Source organism: Ovis canadensis, chromosome 2 (assembly GCF_042477335.2).
Source record: "Ovis canadensis isolate MfBH-ARS-UI-01 breed Bighorn chromosome 2, ARS-UI_OviCan_v2, whole genome shotgun sequence".
In the NCBI taxonomy this organism is placed as follows: domain Eukaryota; kingdom Metazoa; phylum Chordata; class Mammalia; order Artiodactyla; family Bovidae; genus Ovis; species Ovis canadensis.
In genome coordinates, this window is record NC_091246.1 from 123,131,758 (window position 1) to 123,150,365 (window position 18,608).

General features: G+C 51.7%; 1 protein-coding gene across 9 annotated transcripts in view; it reads left to right on the plus strand.

Annotated features, from left to right (window-relative positions):
• The first annotated feature begins 523 nt into the window (after positions 1-523).
• Positions 524-18,608, plus strand: part of LIMS2 (LIM zinc finger domain containing 2) — a 36,893-nt gene continuing 18,808 nt past the window's right edge. The window contains exons 1-2 of one of the 9 annotated variants that reach the window (XM_069576881.1): positions 15,947-16,093; positions 16,760-16,856. Coding sequence is in view for 3 of the 9 variants with exons in the window: in XM_069576878.1 (XP_069432979.1) it covers positions 16,850-16,980 (131 nt within the window). In the remaining 6 variants the exon portion in view is untranslated. Of the gene's footprint in view, positions 1,029-13,527; positions 13,699-14,395; positions 15,060-15,082; positions 15,451-15,946; positions 16,094-16,671; positions 16,981-18,608 lie in introns of those variants that run through there. The other 8 variants (XM_069576873.1, XM_069576879.1, XM_069576874.1 and 5 more) reach the window with 8 other exon arrangements.

The following is an 18,608-nucleotide window of genomic DNA, read 5'->3' on the forward strand; positions in this document are numbered from 1 at the left end:
TCCACTGCCTCGCTAGAAATTTCTGCCTTTAGGTGGAGTAAACGTTTTGTTTATTTAACATTTTTATTCAGAATATGTTCCCTAAATTTTTGTATTTCTCCAGGTCAGTTTAAAGACTCCTCTCTAGCTTTCCTTGGTTCTCCTCCTCAACTTCTGGCGTTTGGTTCATCTTTATAGAGTAACTTCTGCTAGGTTAGGGGGGCTGCTCACAGACTCCGATGACTTGGCTATCTCCGGGGGAGGGCACTGGCCTGTAAGTATGCAGAATCAGGCTTCTGACTCAAAGGGGGCGCCCCTCGACCTTGACTTTCCTGGAAGCGGGACTCCGGGGACTGGGAGTCCCCAGTGCCTCGGGAGGGAGTCGGTGTCCAGATATATCTGTCTGCAGAATTAAAGCGTGAAGGTGGCCCCTTCTGCCCGGGGCCGCAGCGGGCACTCGGGGTTGGGGGCCAGCGAGGAGGTGGCTTCGGCATCTCTCCCCGTTGCTCCCTCCCCCGCACGTGTTCGCGTTCCAGGGCAGCCTGGGACAGCCGGAGCGGGGAAGCTCCGGGCGGGGCGCCCCAGCGGGGCAAGGGGGCTCGTTCGTGTTTATTATAACTTCACTCCCTTTTAAAGGAAAGCTATGCCCGGAATCCGGGAGGTGGCGAGCGAAGCCGGCGGGGAGGACGTGACCCGCGCGCTCCGCAGGCCGTGCTCGGGTGTCCCCGGAGGCGAGGCTGCGCGGGGCCGCGGCGCCCCCTCCCCGCCCTCCGGCGCGCCGTGCCCACCGCCTCGCCGCCGCCTCCCGCGCCCGCCTCCGGGGCGCGCGGGCCCACCGCACCCTGCCCTCCAGAGCCAGCCCCCACCTCCGGCTCGGCGGGCGGGCGGGGCGGGGCGGGGCGGGCTGCGGGTGGAGCGGCTCCGGCCTTTTTTGGGCGTCTCCTCGCTCCGGGCGCGGACCTGCCGGCGGGCGCTCAGCGAGCGGCGGCGGCGGCTCGGGGGTCCCCGGGCGGCCCGGCTTCGGCGTGCGCAGCCACCATGACGGGAAGGTAACTGTCCCTCCCTGCGCCCCTGGGCGGTGGGCGCCGTGGGCCCGGGAGGGGACGCCTGGGGCGCCGGGCTGGGCGGGGCTGCGGGGCAGGACCCCGGCCGGCCCACCCGCTGCGGGCACCCCGGCCTCACCAGGCCCCGGCCCCGCCGCCTCTCCCCGGCCCCGGGGGGGCAGCGCTGGTCAGGTCAGGGGCGCCTGCCCCGCTCCCGCGCCTCCAGCCCTCTGGCCGGCCCCGGGCAGCGGCAGGTGAAGGGTCTGCCCTGTCCCGGGCGATGGAGCCATTACCACACCCGCCCCCTGCTCCCGAGAACTAGCGCTCCGAGGGGCCAGAGACTTGCTCAAGGTCACTACCAACTGAAAACCCAGGCGGTCGGCTCCCGCCGGCTTCCCTGTCCCCTCGCTGGGTGACCCTGGAGACAGGTCACCTCTGGAGCCTTCTGTTTCCTGCTCAGCAGACGAGGGTGGTAAAAATGGTAAACGGTCGGTCTGGGGACCTAGCCAGACCTGCCCCCAGCACAGGCTGCACAGGGATGGGTTGAACCCCAGAAACTCCCCCAGGCCTGGCCCAGCTTCCACTTTTATATCCCTTGTGGCCATTTCACAGATGAGATGACTGACGCCCCATAGGCCAAGTGACTCACCAGGCCAGTCACATGTCCACCAGTGTCTGGCCAGTGCTGGCCCCCGCAACCCTTTCTGGAACCTGGCTGGGTACAAGTGCATGACTCAGGGGTGGGAGGGGCTGGTCTCTGAGGCCCACAGGGCCCCTTCTAGCCAAGCCCTGCGAGGAGGATGCTCTTCTTTATGACCCCTTGACTTGGCGCTGGAGGCTGGAGGGGACCCTGTGGGTTTGCTGGGGAAAGGAGCTTGGAGAGGCAGTACTCAGAAATGGGGAGCAGCCACAGAGGGCAGAGTGGTGGCCCCAAAACCTAGGCAATGTGCAGGGCAGTCACCCAGCCTTCAGGGTCACACAGATCACGAAAGGCTATGGCCTGGAGTCCTAGCGCAGTCCCAGGAGCCAGCACAGACCCTGTCACCTGGGGAGTCACCTGTGCTTCACTCGCGGTTTACTGCCCACTTCCCAGACCTCCCGCTGCAGCCCAGGTCTGCCGACAAAGCCGGCTCCCAATACTCACCCCTCCTAGTGTGCTCTTGCCTTCCTGTCCCTCGCAGGGCACCCCTGCCGGCTGCCTCACTCCCCACGCTCTAAGCTCCCGAGGAAAAAAAGGGGGAGAGAACAGGGACAGAATCAGGAGCAGCGACAGATGGGTGTTGGTGTGGGGCTGGGATGCGTGACAGGTGGTTTTCCAGGCACAGCGGGGATCGCATAAGGCCGAGCTGCAGGATGTCAGCTTCCATAGCAGCTTCAGCTCTGATGCTCTGGGCTGGGGAGAGGCAGAAACCCAGATGCACCTCTGTTCCCTCAGCAGGAATTCTTTCCCCCCTGAATCCCGAGGGTCTTCAGGGGAGAGGGGCGTATCAGGCTGGCCAGAGAACAGCGCCGCAGGAGAAGCTGGGAATGCAGGCCAGGGTGGGAACAGGGGCCAGCCCGCTCCAGCTGCTGCCCAGCTCCAGTGGGCACCCTGATCCCGAAAGATGCTAGTCATCAAATGACACAGGAGCTAGAGTGAGCCTTGGAAAACTCTGAGTTGGGTTAAAAGTAGAACTGCTCATCTTAGAGAGTTAGGGGCTCCCCTGGTGCCTCAGACAGTAAAGAATTTGCTTGCATTGTGGGAGATCTGGGTTCTATCCCTGGGTCAGGAAGATCCCCTGGAGAAGAGAATGGCTATCCACTTCAGTACTCCTGCCTGAAGAATTCCCTGGACAGAGGAGCCTGGCGAGCTACAATCCACTGAGGTCCAAAGAGTTGGACACGACTGAGCAACTAATACTTTCACTCCCTCACTAGGAAAACCCAGAAACAAAGAGGTAACAGAAACACTAGCAGAAAGAAAGGAAGAAAATAGCCCGTGGCTCCGCTCTTCAGAAATGCCCTCAGTAACATTTTGGTGGCTTTCTTCTTTTTTTGTGTGTATTCTTCTGTTCTTTTGTTTTTCACAAGCTGTGAGTGGTCTGTGAGCCCATGCTCCCATCCTCCTTTGAAGTTGGCCTACCACATGTGGCGCCCATGCCAGGGCTGGCTGACCTCCCTTCCATATGCAGGCATAGGGGCCAGCCTGGCGGAGGAATGGACGTCTGACCCAGCCTTTGGGGTGGGTGAGGTTTTTCCTGTCCCAGAAGCTGTGGAGTTTCATTTTCATTCTGTTTCATGCCACCGTGCCCTCCACACATCCACTACCCCCGTGAAATGCCAGGGCAGTTCTCACACCTGGATGCTGGTCTTCCCCACATCATCCCTTGCTGCCCAGACCAGACTGATTTTTGGAAATTACCCTCTCCTTGTACACCTCCTGCACCTTCTGGGTTCTCCCTGCCAACGGTGTAAAGCCCCAGCCCTCCAAGCAGGCGGGGGAGCCACTGAAGGGACCTGGAGTGCCAGGCATGGCTGGGCACTTTGGAACTACTCCTCTGAGTACTGTTAGGAAAGGGGCTGCTGAGGAAGAGACAGGGAAGGAGACCAGCCAGGTGGCAAGCAGTGATGAAGCCTCCCCTTGGCAGCCATGGGGCAAGAGAAGAGGAGAGGGATTCAGGGGACCTGGGAGGTGGAGTCTGGACCCAGGGCAGGTGCCCATTTTGTGGTGGCAGGTGTGGGAGTGGACACAGAGCTAGTTTGAGCCATGAAGCATTTGGAGAGTGGTGGTAAGTCTCGGGGGAAACCCTGAGACTGGACATGATGGCCTGTAGCCCAGAAGGCTGAGCTAGGCCAGAAGAGTGAATGAGGCCCGTGATGTGGGCGTGGTTATTTAGGAAGCCTCCGTGCTGTGGGAAGAGGCTCAGCCCTGGCTGCAGCCCTGAGAACTCTGGACTTAAAAACACCGTGTCTTTGTCCCAGCTGAAGGGACCTTTGACGTCAACGTTTTCCAACCTTGGGTGGGTCACCTTCCCTGCCCAGGGAGCTGGCCTGTCAGCGGCTGTCCTCCAGAGGGAGCCTGGGGAACAGTGCGCACAGCTGTGACTCAGTGGCTTGGCCTGTTGGAGGGGAGGCCCACCCGCCACATGACCGACACCCACGGAGGCCGCCAGCTCACAGCCGGGCCCCATGCTTGGCACCGGGCAGAGTGGGGCTGCTGGATCCCTGTCCTCACACTTACCAGCCCCCCCCCCCCCCCCCGTCCACCACACCCCCCAGTGCTCCCAGATGGTCCCCACCCTCCTCAGGAATATGCCCAGTGACTCCCTCAGCAGAGGAGCCTGCCAAGGAGCAGCTAGGGTGGCAGCCAGAGCCCCTGGGACAGCACATGGGGCTGTGATGGACTCAGGGGTTTAAGCAAAGTGTGAAGCAGGTGACAGGGGATGTGCAGCTGGGCCCTGAGCCCCAGACTGGGCCTGACTGGGCCTCGCCCATGGCCCTCACCTCCTCCCTTTTCTTCTTCTGGTGGAGACTCCCCTCTCTGGCTGGCCAGGGAAGTGCTATGGGGCCTGATCTATAGGGTGTGTGCAGTTCCATGCTGTAACACCTCTTACTTGGGCTCACTTCAAGCTACCAAGGTGATGTGAACCAGTTCCCAGAATTCCTGAAAACTGAGCACTCGGCACTTGTGAGGTGGCCTGCTGCTTGGGGAGGGACTGGGCTCTCCCTGCACAGCGGCTGACCTACCTCTCCAGCCACAGGGCCGCTCTCTGCTCCCAGCTACTACGTGCAGTCACACTTAAAGCATCCTTAGAGCTTCATTTCTGCCGGCGGGTAGGGGAGGAAGGGAGGGGAGCAGAGGGAGGCACCTGAACAGTCCTTCTTGTTCTGTTTATTCAGATCTCCTGAATTTTGGATGATGACTGTTCATTCAAGAGGACCTAATAAGATGATCTTAATGAGATGCTCACGTGAGATGACTGTATCTCACTAAGATGAGATGTCTCATATATGTGTATATGAACCTAAACATACATGCACAGTAAGAAAATACAATCACTCAAAATGCCCTGATGAAATTATCATTCATCTCAGCCATGCCAAAGGATCTGGGCTAGTTGTCTTCAGCCCCCCAATGAGACTGGCTCTGTCAGAGAGGCTGTGGTGGTATCGCTGGCTGCCCTGGGGATGGCACTCACCGCCCAGAAAGAGATAGCAACCCCGCCTCCCAGCTTCATGCTGCTTCTGGGGCCCTTGTCTCTTAGTAAGCAGCATAGTTGCATGCTTCACTATGTGTGTGCTGCTTTAACATTTGGGGTATGAATCCCATGCCATGAAATTCACTATCAGAGTGTGCCATGAAATTCACTATCAGAGTGTGCAGGTCAGTGGTTTATAGTATATTTACCAGGTTATGCAACCATCACCACTAATTCTGAATATTTTCATCACCCCCAGAAGAAACCCATTTGCAGCTAATCCCTTCTTCCCCCAGCCCCTGGCAGTCACTAGTCTGCTTTCTGTCTCCACAGGTTTGCCTGCTCTGGACATTTCATATAAATGGAGCCATACATTATGTGGCCTCTTTTTTATTTTTATTTTTTCTGCCTAGCTTCTTTCATTTAGCATAATGTTTTCAAGGTTCATTTATATTGTTGTATGAATCAGTACTTTGTTCCTTTTTTGACCAAATAATATGCCCTTATATGGCTAAACCACATTTTATCTGTATATTCATTTGTGGTGGAAATTTTGTTTCCACTTTTGGCTCTTATGAATAAGTGCTGCTGTGAATATTGCTACATATATTGTCTACTATCTGGAGAATATACCTAGGAGTGGAATTTTGGGGTCCTATAATAACTTTATGTTGAACTGAGGAATTGCCAAGCTGTATTCCAAGTAACTGCATCAATTTTACATTCACACCAAGAATGTCTGAGGGTTCCATTCTCTCCACCTACCGTTATCTGTTTTCGTAGGTTTAAAGTGACACCACACTATGGTTTTAACTTTTATTTCCCTAGTGACTTGTGATCTTGGACACTTTTTCAGGAGCTTATTGGCTGCTTGTTGATCTTATCTGGAGAAATGTCTAGTCAAATTCTGTGCCTGTTTTAAGATTGGGTTCTTTTTATTGCTGGATTGTAAGAGTTCATGTATTCTGGATACTAAATATTTATCAGATATATGATTTGCAAATATTTTTTGCTGTGGGTTGTCTTCACTTTCCTGGTAGTGTCCTTAGATACACAGAAGTTCTAAACTTTGGTGAAGTCCTACCTATTTCTTTGTGCCTAGAGTCTGAGCTGCAGCTGCAGGGTCTTTTGTTGCTGTGTGTGAGCTCTCCAGTTGTAGCACATGGGTTACTTTCTCTGCAGCTTGTGGGGTCTTACTTCCCCTACCAGGGATGGGACCTGTGCCCCCATGTTGCAAGGCAGATGATTAACCAGCAAGTCCCTATTTATTTATTTCTGATGGCTTGAGTTTTTGGTGTCATATCGAGGAAACGTACCTAATTTATAAATATTTACACATATGCTTTTTTTCCCCTGGAGTGTTTAGCATTGATTATTTAATATTTCTGTTTTCAGTACCTGAGTCGGTTTCTATTTCTGTATTTTATGAGTCAGTTTTTATAAATGACCTGAAGTGGAGGTTTAAAATCATTCTTTTGCATGTGACTATTTAGTGGTTCTAGCATCATTTGTTGACAAGACTATTCTTTTATCATTGGCAGTCTTGTCAAAAGTCAGTTGACCCATAATAAAAGCCATATATGATAAACCCAGAGCAAACATTATCCTCAATGGTGAAAACTTGAAAGCATTTTCCTTAAAGTCAGGAACAAGACAAGGGTTCGATCACCACTACTATTCAACATATTTTTGGAAAGTTTACCCACAGCAATCAGAGAAGAAAAAGAAATAAAAGGAATCCAGATTGGAAAAGTAAAACTCTCACTGTTTGCAGATGACATGATCCTTTACATAGAAAACCCTAAAGAAACTACCATTGATCACTAGAGCTAATCAATGAATACAGTAAAGTTGCAGGATATAAAATTAACACACAGAAATCCCTTGCATTCCTCTTACACTGACAATGAGAAAACAGAAGGAGAAATTGAGGAAATAACTCCATCCACCATTGCAATGAAAATAATAAAATACTTAGGAATAAATTTACCTAAAGAAACAAAAGACCTATATATAGAAAACTATAAAACACTGATGAAAGAAATCAAAGATGACACAAATAGGTGGAGAAATATACCACATTCATGGATCAGAAGAACCAATATAGTGAAAATGAGTATACTACCCAAAGCAATCTATAGATTCAATGCAACCCCTATCAAGCTACCAATGGTATTTTTCACAGAACTAGAACAAATAATTTCACAATTTGTATGGAAATACCAAAAAAACCTCAAATAGTCAAAGCAATTGAGAAAGAAGAGTGGAACTGGAGGAATCAAATTGCCTGACTTCAGACTATACTACGAAGCTACAGTCATCTAGACAGTGTGGTACTGACCCAAAGACAGAAATATAGATCAATGGAACAAATAGCAAGTCCAGAGATAAATCCGTGCACCTACGGATACCTTATCTTTGACAAAGGAGGCAAGAATATACAATGGAGAAAAGACAATCTCTTTAACAAGTGGTGCTGGGAAAACTGGTCAACCACCTGTAAAAGAATGAAACTAGAACACTCTCTAACACCATACACAAAAATAAACTCAAAATGGATTAAAAATCTAAATGTTAAAGACCAGAAACCATAAAACTCCTAGAGCAGAACATAGGCAAAACACTCTCTGACATAAATCACAGCAGGATCCTCTATGACCCATTTCCCAGAGTAATGGAAATAAAAGCAAAAATAAATAAATGGGACCTCAGTTCAGTTCAGTTCAGTCACTTAGTCATGTCCGACTCTTTGTGACCACACGAATCACAGCACGCCAGGCCTCCCTGTCTATCACCAACTCCCGGAGTGCACTCAGAGTCGCGTCCATTGAGTCAGTGATGCCATCCAGCCATCTCATCCTCAGTCGTCCCCTTCTCCTCCCGCCCCCAATCCCTCCCAGCATCAGAGTCTTTTCCAATGAGTCAACTCTTCACATGAGGTGGCCAAAGTACTGGAGTTTCAACTTTAGCATCATTCCTTCCAAAGAAATCCCAGGGCTGATCTCCTTCAGAATGGACTGGTTGGATCTCCTTGCAGTCCAAGGGACTCTCAAGAGTGTTTTCCAACACCACAGTTCAAATGCATCAATTCTTTGGTGCTCAGCCTTCTTCACAGTCCAACTCTCACATCCATATATGACCACGGGAAAAACCATAGCCTTGACTAGACGGACCTTAGTCGGCAAAGTAATGTCTCTGCTTTTGAATATGCTATCTAGGTTGATCATAACTTTTCTTCCAAGGAGTAAGCGTCTTTTAATTTCATGGCTGCAGTCACCATCGGCAGTGATTTTGGAGCCCCCCAAAATAAAGTCTGACACTGTTTCCACTGTTTCCCCATCTATTTCCCATGAAGTGATGGGACCTAATTAAACTTAAAAGCTTTTGCACAATGAAGGAAACTCTAAGCAAGGTGAAAAGACAGGCTTCAGAATGGGAGACAACAATAGAAAATGAAGCAACTGACCAAGAATTAATCTCAAAAATATACAAGCAGCTCATACAGTTCAATACCAGAAAAATAAACGACCCAATTAAAAAAATGAGCCAAAGAACTAAGCAAACATTTCTCCAAAGAAGACAAACAGATGGCTAACAAACACATGAAAAGATGCTCATAAGATCACTCATTATCAGAGAAATGCAAATCAAAACCACAATGAGGTATCATCTCACGCCAGTCAGAATGGCTGCTATCAAAAAGTCTACAAACAATAAATGCTGGAGAGGGTGTGCAGAAAAGAGAACCCTCTTACACTGTTGGTGGGAATGCAAACTAGTACAGCCACTATGAAGAACAGTGTGGAGATTCCTTAAAAAACTGGAAATAGAACTGTCATATGACCCAGCAATCCCACAGGTGGGCATATGCACCGAGGAAACCAGAATTGAGAGACACACGTACCCCAATGTTCATCACAGCACTGTTTACAATAGCTAGGACATGGAAGCAACCTAGATGTCCATCAGCAGACAAATGGATAAGAAAGCTGTGGTACATATACACAATAGAATATTACCCAGATATTAAAAAGAACACATTTGAATCAGTTCTAATGAGGTGGATGAAACTGGAGCCTATTATACAGAGTGAAGTAAGTCAGAAAGAAAAACACCAATAAAGTATCAGTTCAGTTCAGTTGCTCAGTCGTGTCTGACTCTTTGTGACCTCATGAATCACAGCATACCAGGCCTCCCTGTCCATCACCAACTCCCGGAGTTCACTCAGATTCATGTCCATCGAGTCAGTGATGCCATCCAGCCATCTCATCCTCAGTCGTCCCCTTCTCCTGCCCCCAATCCCTCCCAGCATCAGAGTCTTTTCCAATGAGTCAACTCTTTGCATGAGGTGGCCAAAGTACTGGAATTTCAGCTTTAGCATCATTCCTTCCAAAGAAATCCCCAGGTTGATCTCCTTCAGAATGGACTGGTTGGATCTCCTTGCTGTCCAAGGGACTCTCAAGAGTCTTCTCCAACACCACAGTTCAAGAGCATCAATTCTTCGGTGCTCGGCCTTCTTCACAGTCCAACTCTCACATCCATACATGACCACAGGAAAAACCATAGCCTTGACTAGACGGATCTTTGTTGGCAAAGTAATGTCTCTGCTTTTGAATATGCTATCTAGGTTGATCATAACTTTTCTTCCAAGGAGTAAGCATCTTTTAATTTCATGGCTGCAGTCACCATCTGCAGTGATTTTGGAGCCCCCCAAAATAAAGTCTGACACTGTTTCCACTGTTTCCCCATCTATTTGCCATGAAGTGATGGGACCAGATGCCATGATCTTCGTTTTCTGAATGTTGAGCTTTAAGCCAACTTTTTCACTCTCCTCTTTCACTTTCATCAAGAGGCTTTTTAGTTTTTCTTCACTTTCTGCCATAAGGGTGGTGTCATCTACATATCTGAGGTTATTGATATTTCTCCCGGCAATCTTGATTCCAGCTTGTGTTTCTTCCAGTCCAGCGTTTCTCATGATGTACTCTGCATATAAGTTAAATAAGCAGGGTGACAATATACAGCCTGACATACTCCTTTTCCTATTTGGAACCAGTCTGTTGTTCCATGTCCAGTTCTAACTGTTGCTTCCTGGCCTGCATACAGATTTCTCAAGAGGCAGGTTAGGTGGTCTGGTATTCCCATCTCTTTCAGAATTTTCCACAGTTTCTTGTGATCCACACAGTCAAAGGCTTTGGCATAGTCAATAAAGCAGAAATAGATGTTTTTCTGGATTTTTATTGAGATATAATATTAATTTTAGAAAATGTGCAATATAATGATTTGATATTTGTATGTAATTGTGAAATGATCACACAGTAAGTCTAGTTAACACCTGACACCATAATTATGAAAATATTTTTCCTTGTGATGAGAACTTTTAAGATTTATTCTCTTAGCAACTTTCAAATACGAAATACAGTATTATTAACTATAGTCACCCTGCTGTACATTACATCCCCATGACTTATTTATCTTATAAATGGAATTTTGTTCTCTTGATTCCTTTCACCCATTTTGGCCACTTCCCATCCCCCACCTCTGGTAGCCATCAAACTATTCTCTGTATCTGACCTGGGCTTTTGTTTCTAAAATTCCACATGTAAAAATAAATAAAATTCCACATGTAAGTGTGATCATGCAGTATTTTTCTTTCTCTGACTTATTTCACTTAGCATAATGCCCTCAAGTTTCATCCACATTGTTGCATATGGCAAGATTTCATTCTTTTTTTTTTTTTTTTTTTTGCTGCACTGAGTCTTCATTGCTGCTTGGAGCTTTCTCTAGTTTGGGGGAGAGAGGGGCACTCTTCATTGTGGTGTGCTTCTTATTGTGGTGGCTTCTTGTTGCAGAGCATGGGTTCTAGGCACAGGGGCATCAGTGGTTGCAGCTCAAGGGCTCAGTGGGTGTTGCTTGCAAGCTGCAGAGCACGGACTCCGCAGTTGTGGCGCACAGGCTTAGCTACTCTGCGGCATGTGGAATCCTCCTGGACCAGGGATCAAACCTGTGCTCCCTGTGTTGGCAGGTGCATTCTTAGCCACTTCCACCAGGCAAGTTGCTTTGTTCTTTTTTATAGCCAAATAGTATTCCATTTCTTTTATATACCACATCTTCTTTATCCATTCATCCATCAATGAACACTTTAGGTTGTTTCCATATCTTCAGTTCAGTTCAGTTCAGTTCAGTCACTCAGTCGTGTCCTACTCTTTGCGACCCCATGAATCACAGCACACCAGGCCTCCCTGTCCATCACCATCTCCCGGAGTTCACTCAAACTCACGTCCATCGAGTCAGTGATGCCATCCGGCCATCTCATCCTCTATCGTCCCCTTTTCCTCCTGCCCCCAAGCCCTCCCAGCATCAGACTCTTTGCCAATGAGTCAGCTCTTCACATGAGGTGGCCAAAGTACTGGAGTTTCAGCTTTAGCATCATTCCTTCCAAAGAAGACCCAGGGCTGATCTCCTTTAGAATGGATTGGTTGGATCTCCTTGCAGTCCAAGGGACTCTCAAGAGTCTTCTCCAACACCACAGTTCAAAAGCATCAATTCTTCGGTGCTCAGCCTTCTTCACAGTCCAACTCTCACTTCCATACATGACCACAGGAAAAACCATAGCCTTATCTAGACAGACTTTTGTTGGCAAAGTAATGTCTCTACTTTTCAATATGCTATCTAAGTTGCTCATAACTTTCTTTCCAAGGAGTAAGCGTCTTTTAATTTCATGGCCGCATTCACCATCTGCAGTGATTTTGGAGCCCAAAAAAAGAAAGTCTGACACTGTTTCCACTGTTTCCCCATCTATTTGCCATGAAGTGATGGGACCAGATGCCATGATCTTTGTTTTCTGAATGTTGAGCTTTAAGCCCACCTTTTCACTCTCCTCTTTCACTTTCATCAAGAGCTTGGCTTTTGTAAATAATGCTGCAATGAACTTAGGGTTGTATATATCTTTTCAAATTAGGGTTTTTGTTTCCTTCAGATAAATACCCAGAAGTGGAATTGCTGGATCACATTGTAGTTCTATTTTTAAATTTTTTTGAGGAAACTCTATACTGTTTCCATGGTGGCTGCATCAATTTACATTCCCTTGAACAGTATGCAAAGGTTCCTTTTTCCCCACATCCTCACCAACACTTGTTATTTCTTGTCTTCTTGGTAATAGCCTTTCTGACAGGTGAGAGGCGATATTTCATTGAGGTTTTGATTTGCATCTTCTTAATGATTACGATTATAATATATTGAGCATATTTTCATGTACCTTTTGGTCATCCATATGTCTTCTGAGCTGTTTTCCTTGCTGTCTGGTTACTGCAAGGCTTTGGTTAATTTATAGAGTTCTGAAAAAGGTGACTCTGACAGTTTGCACTAGTTTTTTTCATTGCTTTTGTTGTTGTTGTTTCGTCCCTAAGTGTGTCTGACACTTTGCGACCCCATGGACTGTAGCCTGCCAGGCTCCTCTGTCCATGGGATTTCCCAGACAAGGACACTGAAGTGGGCTGCCATTTCCTTCCCCAGGGGATCTTCCCGATCCAGGGATTGAACCCAAGTCTCCTGCATTGGCCAGCGGATTCTTTACTGCTGAGCCACCGAGGAAATCCTTCATTGCTTTTACGGAAGGACAGACTTTCAGAGGTCCTTATTCTGCCATTTTTGCTGACATCATTTTTGCTGTGTTTTCGCAACTGTGTTCTCTGGAGCCAGAATGCTGGACAGGGAGGCCTGCATGACTGGCAGCCTCACCCTGCAAGAAAGGCTGCAGAATGGGAAAACAAGGCTATGCAGAGGTTTGGGATTTGGACTCAGTCACTAAATTTCTCTCAATTTCTAGCCTCTGGTGCCCATTTTAGGGTAAATATTTGTTGAATCAATTAGTGTTTGGTAATCTTGGACTTGAACTTCATTTAAAATGGTGATGTGCAAAACAGTTGTGGCTATAGCCTCCCTCCCAGGTCTATCCACCATTGTGGACGTGTTCCCTCATTAAATGTAACTGTGACTCTGGCTGAGAGCTCTGGGTTCTAGAGATCATAATTTCCATACAGGTCAGGTTGAATGGAGGCTGGTAAGAGGGGCCTAGGCCCTGGGCCATCAACTTGAAGCTGCCCTAAGAAAACTCTATACCCTAGCTTTCTTAAGCATTCAGCTCTAAATCAGAAGGCAGGAGGTGATCCTTCTACTTGTTGGCTCCAGGCTCAGCCTCTCTATGCCATTTTAGCCCCTGGTGCCGCCTTTAAGAAAATATTTATTGAATTGATCAGTACTTGGTACCTTTGGAATCAAGGTGTATTGACAAACCGTACTGCACACAATGCTTGTAGTCACCTGGCTGTGTTTGGGGGTTGGCTCCCAGAGCGGCTAATGAGCACTTACTTCCTCGAGCTTGAATTTATTGGGCATTGTTCGTTCTTTGATGTGTAGGCCTGGCATCTGAGTGCTGATGGATCCTCCTTCCCCAGTGTCAGAAGACCAGCATCCTGCTGTCTGGAATGATGGAAGGCAGGGTAGGGTACTGCTCATGCTTTCTGACCTCACTAGAGAGGTTTTTCAGGGAAATGGAATCAATGTGATTTCTGTGAGTGCTGTGGATCCTTATTAAATGCTGATCGTGGTTCTTCCTTGGCCATCAGTGGCCACAGTTCAGATACTGGTCCTGGGTGTTAGCACATAGATCACAGTAGCCCCACCAATAAATACCTTTAGGTAAAAATGCATGGAAACCATGCCTTCCTGGGGGTCTTCCATCAGATCCTGCTGCTTCTGCTCTCCATGAAGAGCTGGGGGACTGCATGCCCTCTGGGTTTTGACTGTGTGAACTTCTTTTGGAGTGGATGGTTCTTTGTCGGCCAGGTCCAGGGACTGGGCTGTCCTGGGCTGGGTCTCCTGTGCTGTGCTTAGTCGCTCAGTCGTGTCCAACTCTGTGACCATGGACTGTAGCCCACCAGGCTCCTCTGTCCATGGAGATGCTCCAGGCAAGAATACTGGAGTGGGTTGCCATGCCCTCCTCCAGCGGATCTTCCCAACCCAGGGATCCAAGCGCACAGCAGGCAGATTCTTTACTGTCTGATCCACCAGGGAACCCCAAGAACACTGGAGTAAGTAGCCCATCCCTTCTCGAGGGGATCTTTCTGATCCAGGAGCTGAACTGGGGTCTCCTGCATTGCAGGCAGATTCTTTGCCAGCTGAGCTACCAGGGAAACTGGGTCTTCTGGGTCTCTCTGGGTCTCCTAGGTGGCTGTACTTTCTCAGGGAAGGGACCAAAGCAGAAAGTGGGCACGTGTGTGAATCCCTCATCAGCTTCTTGACTGCAGAATTCCTAAGCTGGCTCAGGTCCATACCGCCCTCCTCAGAGGAGGACATACCATCCTCAGCGTGCTCAGGGGGCTTAGGATTTCCTCGGAGGCTCCTGGCAGCCCGGGATCTCTAGGCAGCCTGCCCTGTCACTGTGGACTCACCTCTGTGCTGGTTGGGATCTTCCCGGCGCGTCCCCTCCCAAGCCGGGACCCAATCCTGCTAGCCTCAGCTTTCACTGCGCTGCCCCCGCGGCGGGAACAATATCCTTTCTATTTGGAGTTGACTCCGCTGCCCTTTGGAGATCGCAGTGCGTAACGTGAGCTCCGGTGCAGAGGGGTGGGTGCCGAGGGAGCCCCCTCCTGCAAGCCGGGCGTCCGGGCCGCGGTGTCCGGTCGTTGGCGGCTGCCCGCGGCCGCACCCGCGCTCCGAGCCTGGGGTCCCTCGACCCGGCAGAGCGGGCGGCAGGAGGGAGGGAGGCCCCTGCCATGGCCACCCGGCTGGGCGCGCTCGCCGCGTCGGGGCTGTACCGGCGGCGCCAGCACCGGCAGAGCCCGCCGCCCGCGGCGCCAGGGTAGGTGGCCCGTGGGGCAGGGCGGGGGCGCGGGGGACAATGGCCGGAAAGCTGCGGCCGCGGGCCTTTCCTCGGACACCCGGCCTGGCCCTTCCGACGGCGGCGGCCGCCCGGCTGCCCGCAGCCCGGGGCGTGGGGACAGCGCCTGGCTTGGCGGCCAGAGTGGAGGCAAGGCGCGGCTTCATCCAGCCGGGGTTACTGATCTGGGATCAGCACTCGGGCAGGGCGCTGAGGATGGGGCGCTCAGATAAGTTGTCGAAATAACCGCCGCTACCGCTTTCAGGCTCCTGGAAACTTTTTGGCCGCTTTCTAGCGGATGGAACTGAGCGGTCAAGGGACCTGCTGGACGTCACTCATCTATAAAAGGGGCTAAGCGGTGACTTGAAGCCAGGTTGGACGGACTCAAAAGCCTGAACTGCTCTATCCTGGGGAGAACTGCTGGGGTAGACCAGTGAAGAACGCTTCCTTTGGGACTGGGAGGGGCAGCCTCTGGGGCTCAGGATGGACATCAAGGTGTCTCTGAGGATGAGTTTATCTGGGGTGGAGAGAGTCTGAAGGGCACATGGATAGTGGAGCCCTCCGAGTGAGAGTGGGGCTGGGGAGGGGGTCCTGGACGCCTTGCATTTGCAGCATCTCAGGGCCATCTGGGTGGAAAGATCTGCTAGAAATTGGGGCAAGAGAGCAGTGGGGGCTGTGGGTTTGTTGTTTTTTTGCATCAAAGCAGCAGGTGGGAACCCCGGGGTGTGGGGGCAGTGGAGGGAGGACTTGAAGGTTGGGAGGAAGGGGTAGGGCTTCAGGGATGAGACAGAGCAGCAATCGTAGAGGTGGGGTGCCTGGAGGCCCCGGGGAGAAGGGGAGGTTTAGAGGCTGATGCTCAGCAGTGAACACAGAGCACTGTGGTGGGTGCCTGGGAGGGAGTGAGCCCGCGAAGCTGTCTGGGAGTACAAACGCAGCAAGCAAGAGGCTGTCACGTGGGGAGTGGAGAGCAGAGGCCGCAGAGAGGCACCCGTGGGATTCCTGCTGCAGCTGGACTTGTATCCGCACCAGTGTTGCAGGTTCCTCACCAGGGGCCACACCAGGGCAGGAACCGGAGAAGCCCACTGCTCCGGTGGGGAGCTCGGGGCTTGGGCGGCCAAGTGACTTCCCCAGGTGAACAGGAGCCCTCACCGGCTGGTCTCTGGATGACCCTAGATGTGAGCGGAGGGAGCCATGGGGCAAGGAGCGGGTGGCAGGGCACGGATGGGCCAGAGGCCACTGTGGAGGCTGGCTTCCTGGTATGAACGCAGCACAAGAACTTGGTCTCGATGCAAGGAGGACAGGGCCGATAGTGAAGATCAGGCGTCAGGAATGTCCCACACATGCAAGCCGCACGCATGCTCACATGCTAACCTCAGCTTCCTATTGCCTCGAGCTTCTGGCTTGCGACATGGCCTCACCAACACTGACGCACCCTTGAGTGTGGAAAGTCCCCTGTGGCTGGCCCTGCCTGTGCCCAGGCCCTCCCGCTGGCTTTCCAGGGTTAGGTGGGTGGGAGGCTGCAATGGAGGTTGGTCGGAGGTTGCAGGAAAAACAGTTTTGAATGGTCATGCCTGTGTGATGCCACCAGGAGCTGAGGGGACAAGAGAGCACAGATCCAATCCCGTGTGACCTCAGCAGGTTTCTGACCCTCTTGGTAGGTCAGTTTCCTTATCTGGAACCAGCAACCTCCCCTCATGAGGACCTGGCTCAGAAAGGACTCCACCCACCACACCGCAAGCTAGAGCTCCAGACGTCTTGCATCAAATTCTTTTATGCTGGGTATCAAGACTGAGAGTATTTGGGGATGCTGGGGAGGGTTGGAGACGGGGACAGGGTGGGGCGACCACCTACCTCCGGCCCCACTGGCTGCCCAACTTGTCTCAGGCAATGTGCACATCTGTGGGTGAGTCTCCACGCCCGCCCCCCGCACCCCGCCCCCAGCAATGGGGTTTGGCTTCTAGGTGCTGGCGAGGCGGTGGTGTCTCCCTGATGTTAACTGGGTGGACTGCGCTCCCTGTTCTCGGGCAGAATGTGAAGGAGGACATGGAATGCCTGCCTCCCCCCTTTGCCGTCTTGCAGGGAGCACTGCTGGGCTGGGTGGGAGGTCCCTGGGCTGCTGGAAACAACAGCTCTTTTATCAAGTGCTTGGCCTGTCTGGCCCTGTGCTCCGCATGCTGTCTGCTGTAGGCAGCAAGTTCTTTACTTCAGTTCTGAGGGGCAGTTGCTGCTCCTCTGGGCACCTCCTCGTGGAGGAGGAAACGAGGCCCTAGGGAGCTGGTACTTTTCTCCAGGGGCACAACTGGTGGCTTGAGCTGTCGGGATTTAAACACATGGGGTTGAGCCTGGAGCGGCTGCCTCCTGCAGGGGACAGCTGGCATCGTCTCTGATGGGGCTGTGATCCAGTTATCGGGCACACGGATGTGTCTGTCCATCCCCCCTCTTTGGTCAGTGGGTCGGAGTGCTGTGTTCCCAAGCAAGGACCGTGGGGATGCAGACGTAGAAGTGCCATTGGGGGTGCTACTGACCAAGACTTGGGCTGGGGCCACCAGCGGGGTGGGAGGCAGGTGGTCTCTCCCCCACGCCCACCTACGTGAGAGCCGTGTAGGGGACAGACGGCAAAACTGTTGACCTGAGCCTCCTAGGGCCCCAGCCAGGGAGCCGAACCCAGGCGCAGTGCAGAGCCAGCCACTCTCTTAGGGGCCAGCTGCTGTGGCCATCACATGGAGATGCTGTCTCCGAATGTCTGCCCGGGCGAGGCCGGGGCTCTGTAGGGGCAAACCGATGATGGGCCTGCTGCACGCTCACATGGTCAGGGTCCAGATGTCTGGAACAATCTGAAAGCCTGGGGCTGGACTTGAATACGTGTTTTGGCTGCATTTTCTGGGTTCTCTGGGTGGGGAATTCCAGGCCCAGAGTCACAGGATTTCCTGTTGATTTCTGACTTCTCCAAGACCCGCCAAGGTCTTGTTCATGGCCAGGCATTGGAACTTCCTCCCAGCTACCTTGGGTGTGTGTTTTGGGAGAACAAGTCCTCCAGGTTCACGGTGACCTTGGGACAGGAAACTGTGCCTGTGCTGACAGAGTCCAGCCCAGCTCCTGGCGGCCTGGGTGATCAGCCCCTGTCCTGTCCGCTCCTCTGCATGGTGACCGGCAGTGAGCCGGAAAGGAAGGTGGTGGCCGCTGCGTGCAGAGCCTCCCTATCGACGTGGGCTCTGCCCGACCCCTCCTGCCTCTGTCCTGCTTCCTCGCCCCTTTGGCCTAAATGTGGACGTGGGAGGTGGCTTTGGTCCCCCAAGGATTTCTGAGAGCAGGCGGAGGTCTGCTTGCCTGACAGGGCTTGCCGAAGAGCCTTCTGGCCCTTCTCCTGCCATGAGAGGAAGTCCTGCCTGGGTGCCCCAGCCCAGCTCCCTTTCTATGTCTGTGGCAGCACCTTCTGCTAGACCCACTGTCCACCGTCCACACCTGAGAGGCAGTGCCCTCGCCCACCTCCCGGGCTCATCCTGCCTGGGAACTCCAGCATGAGCAGTGTCA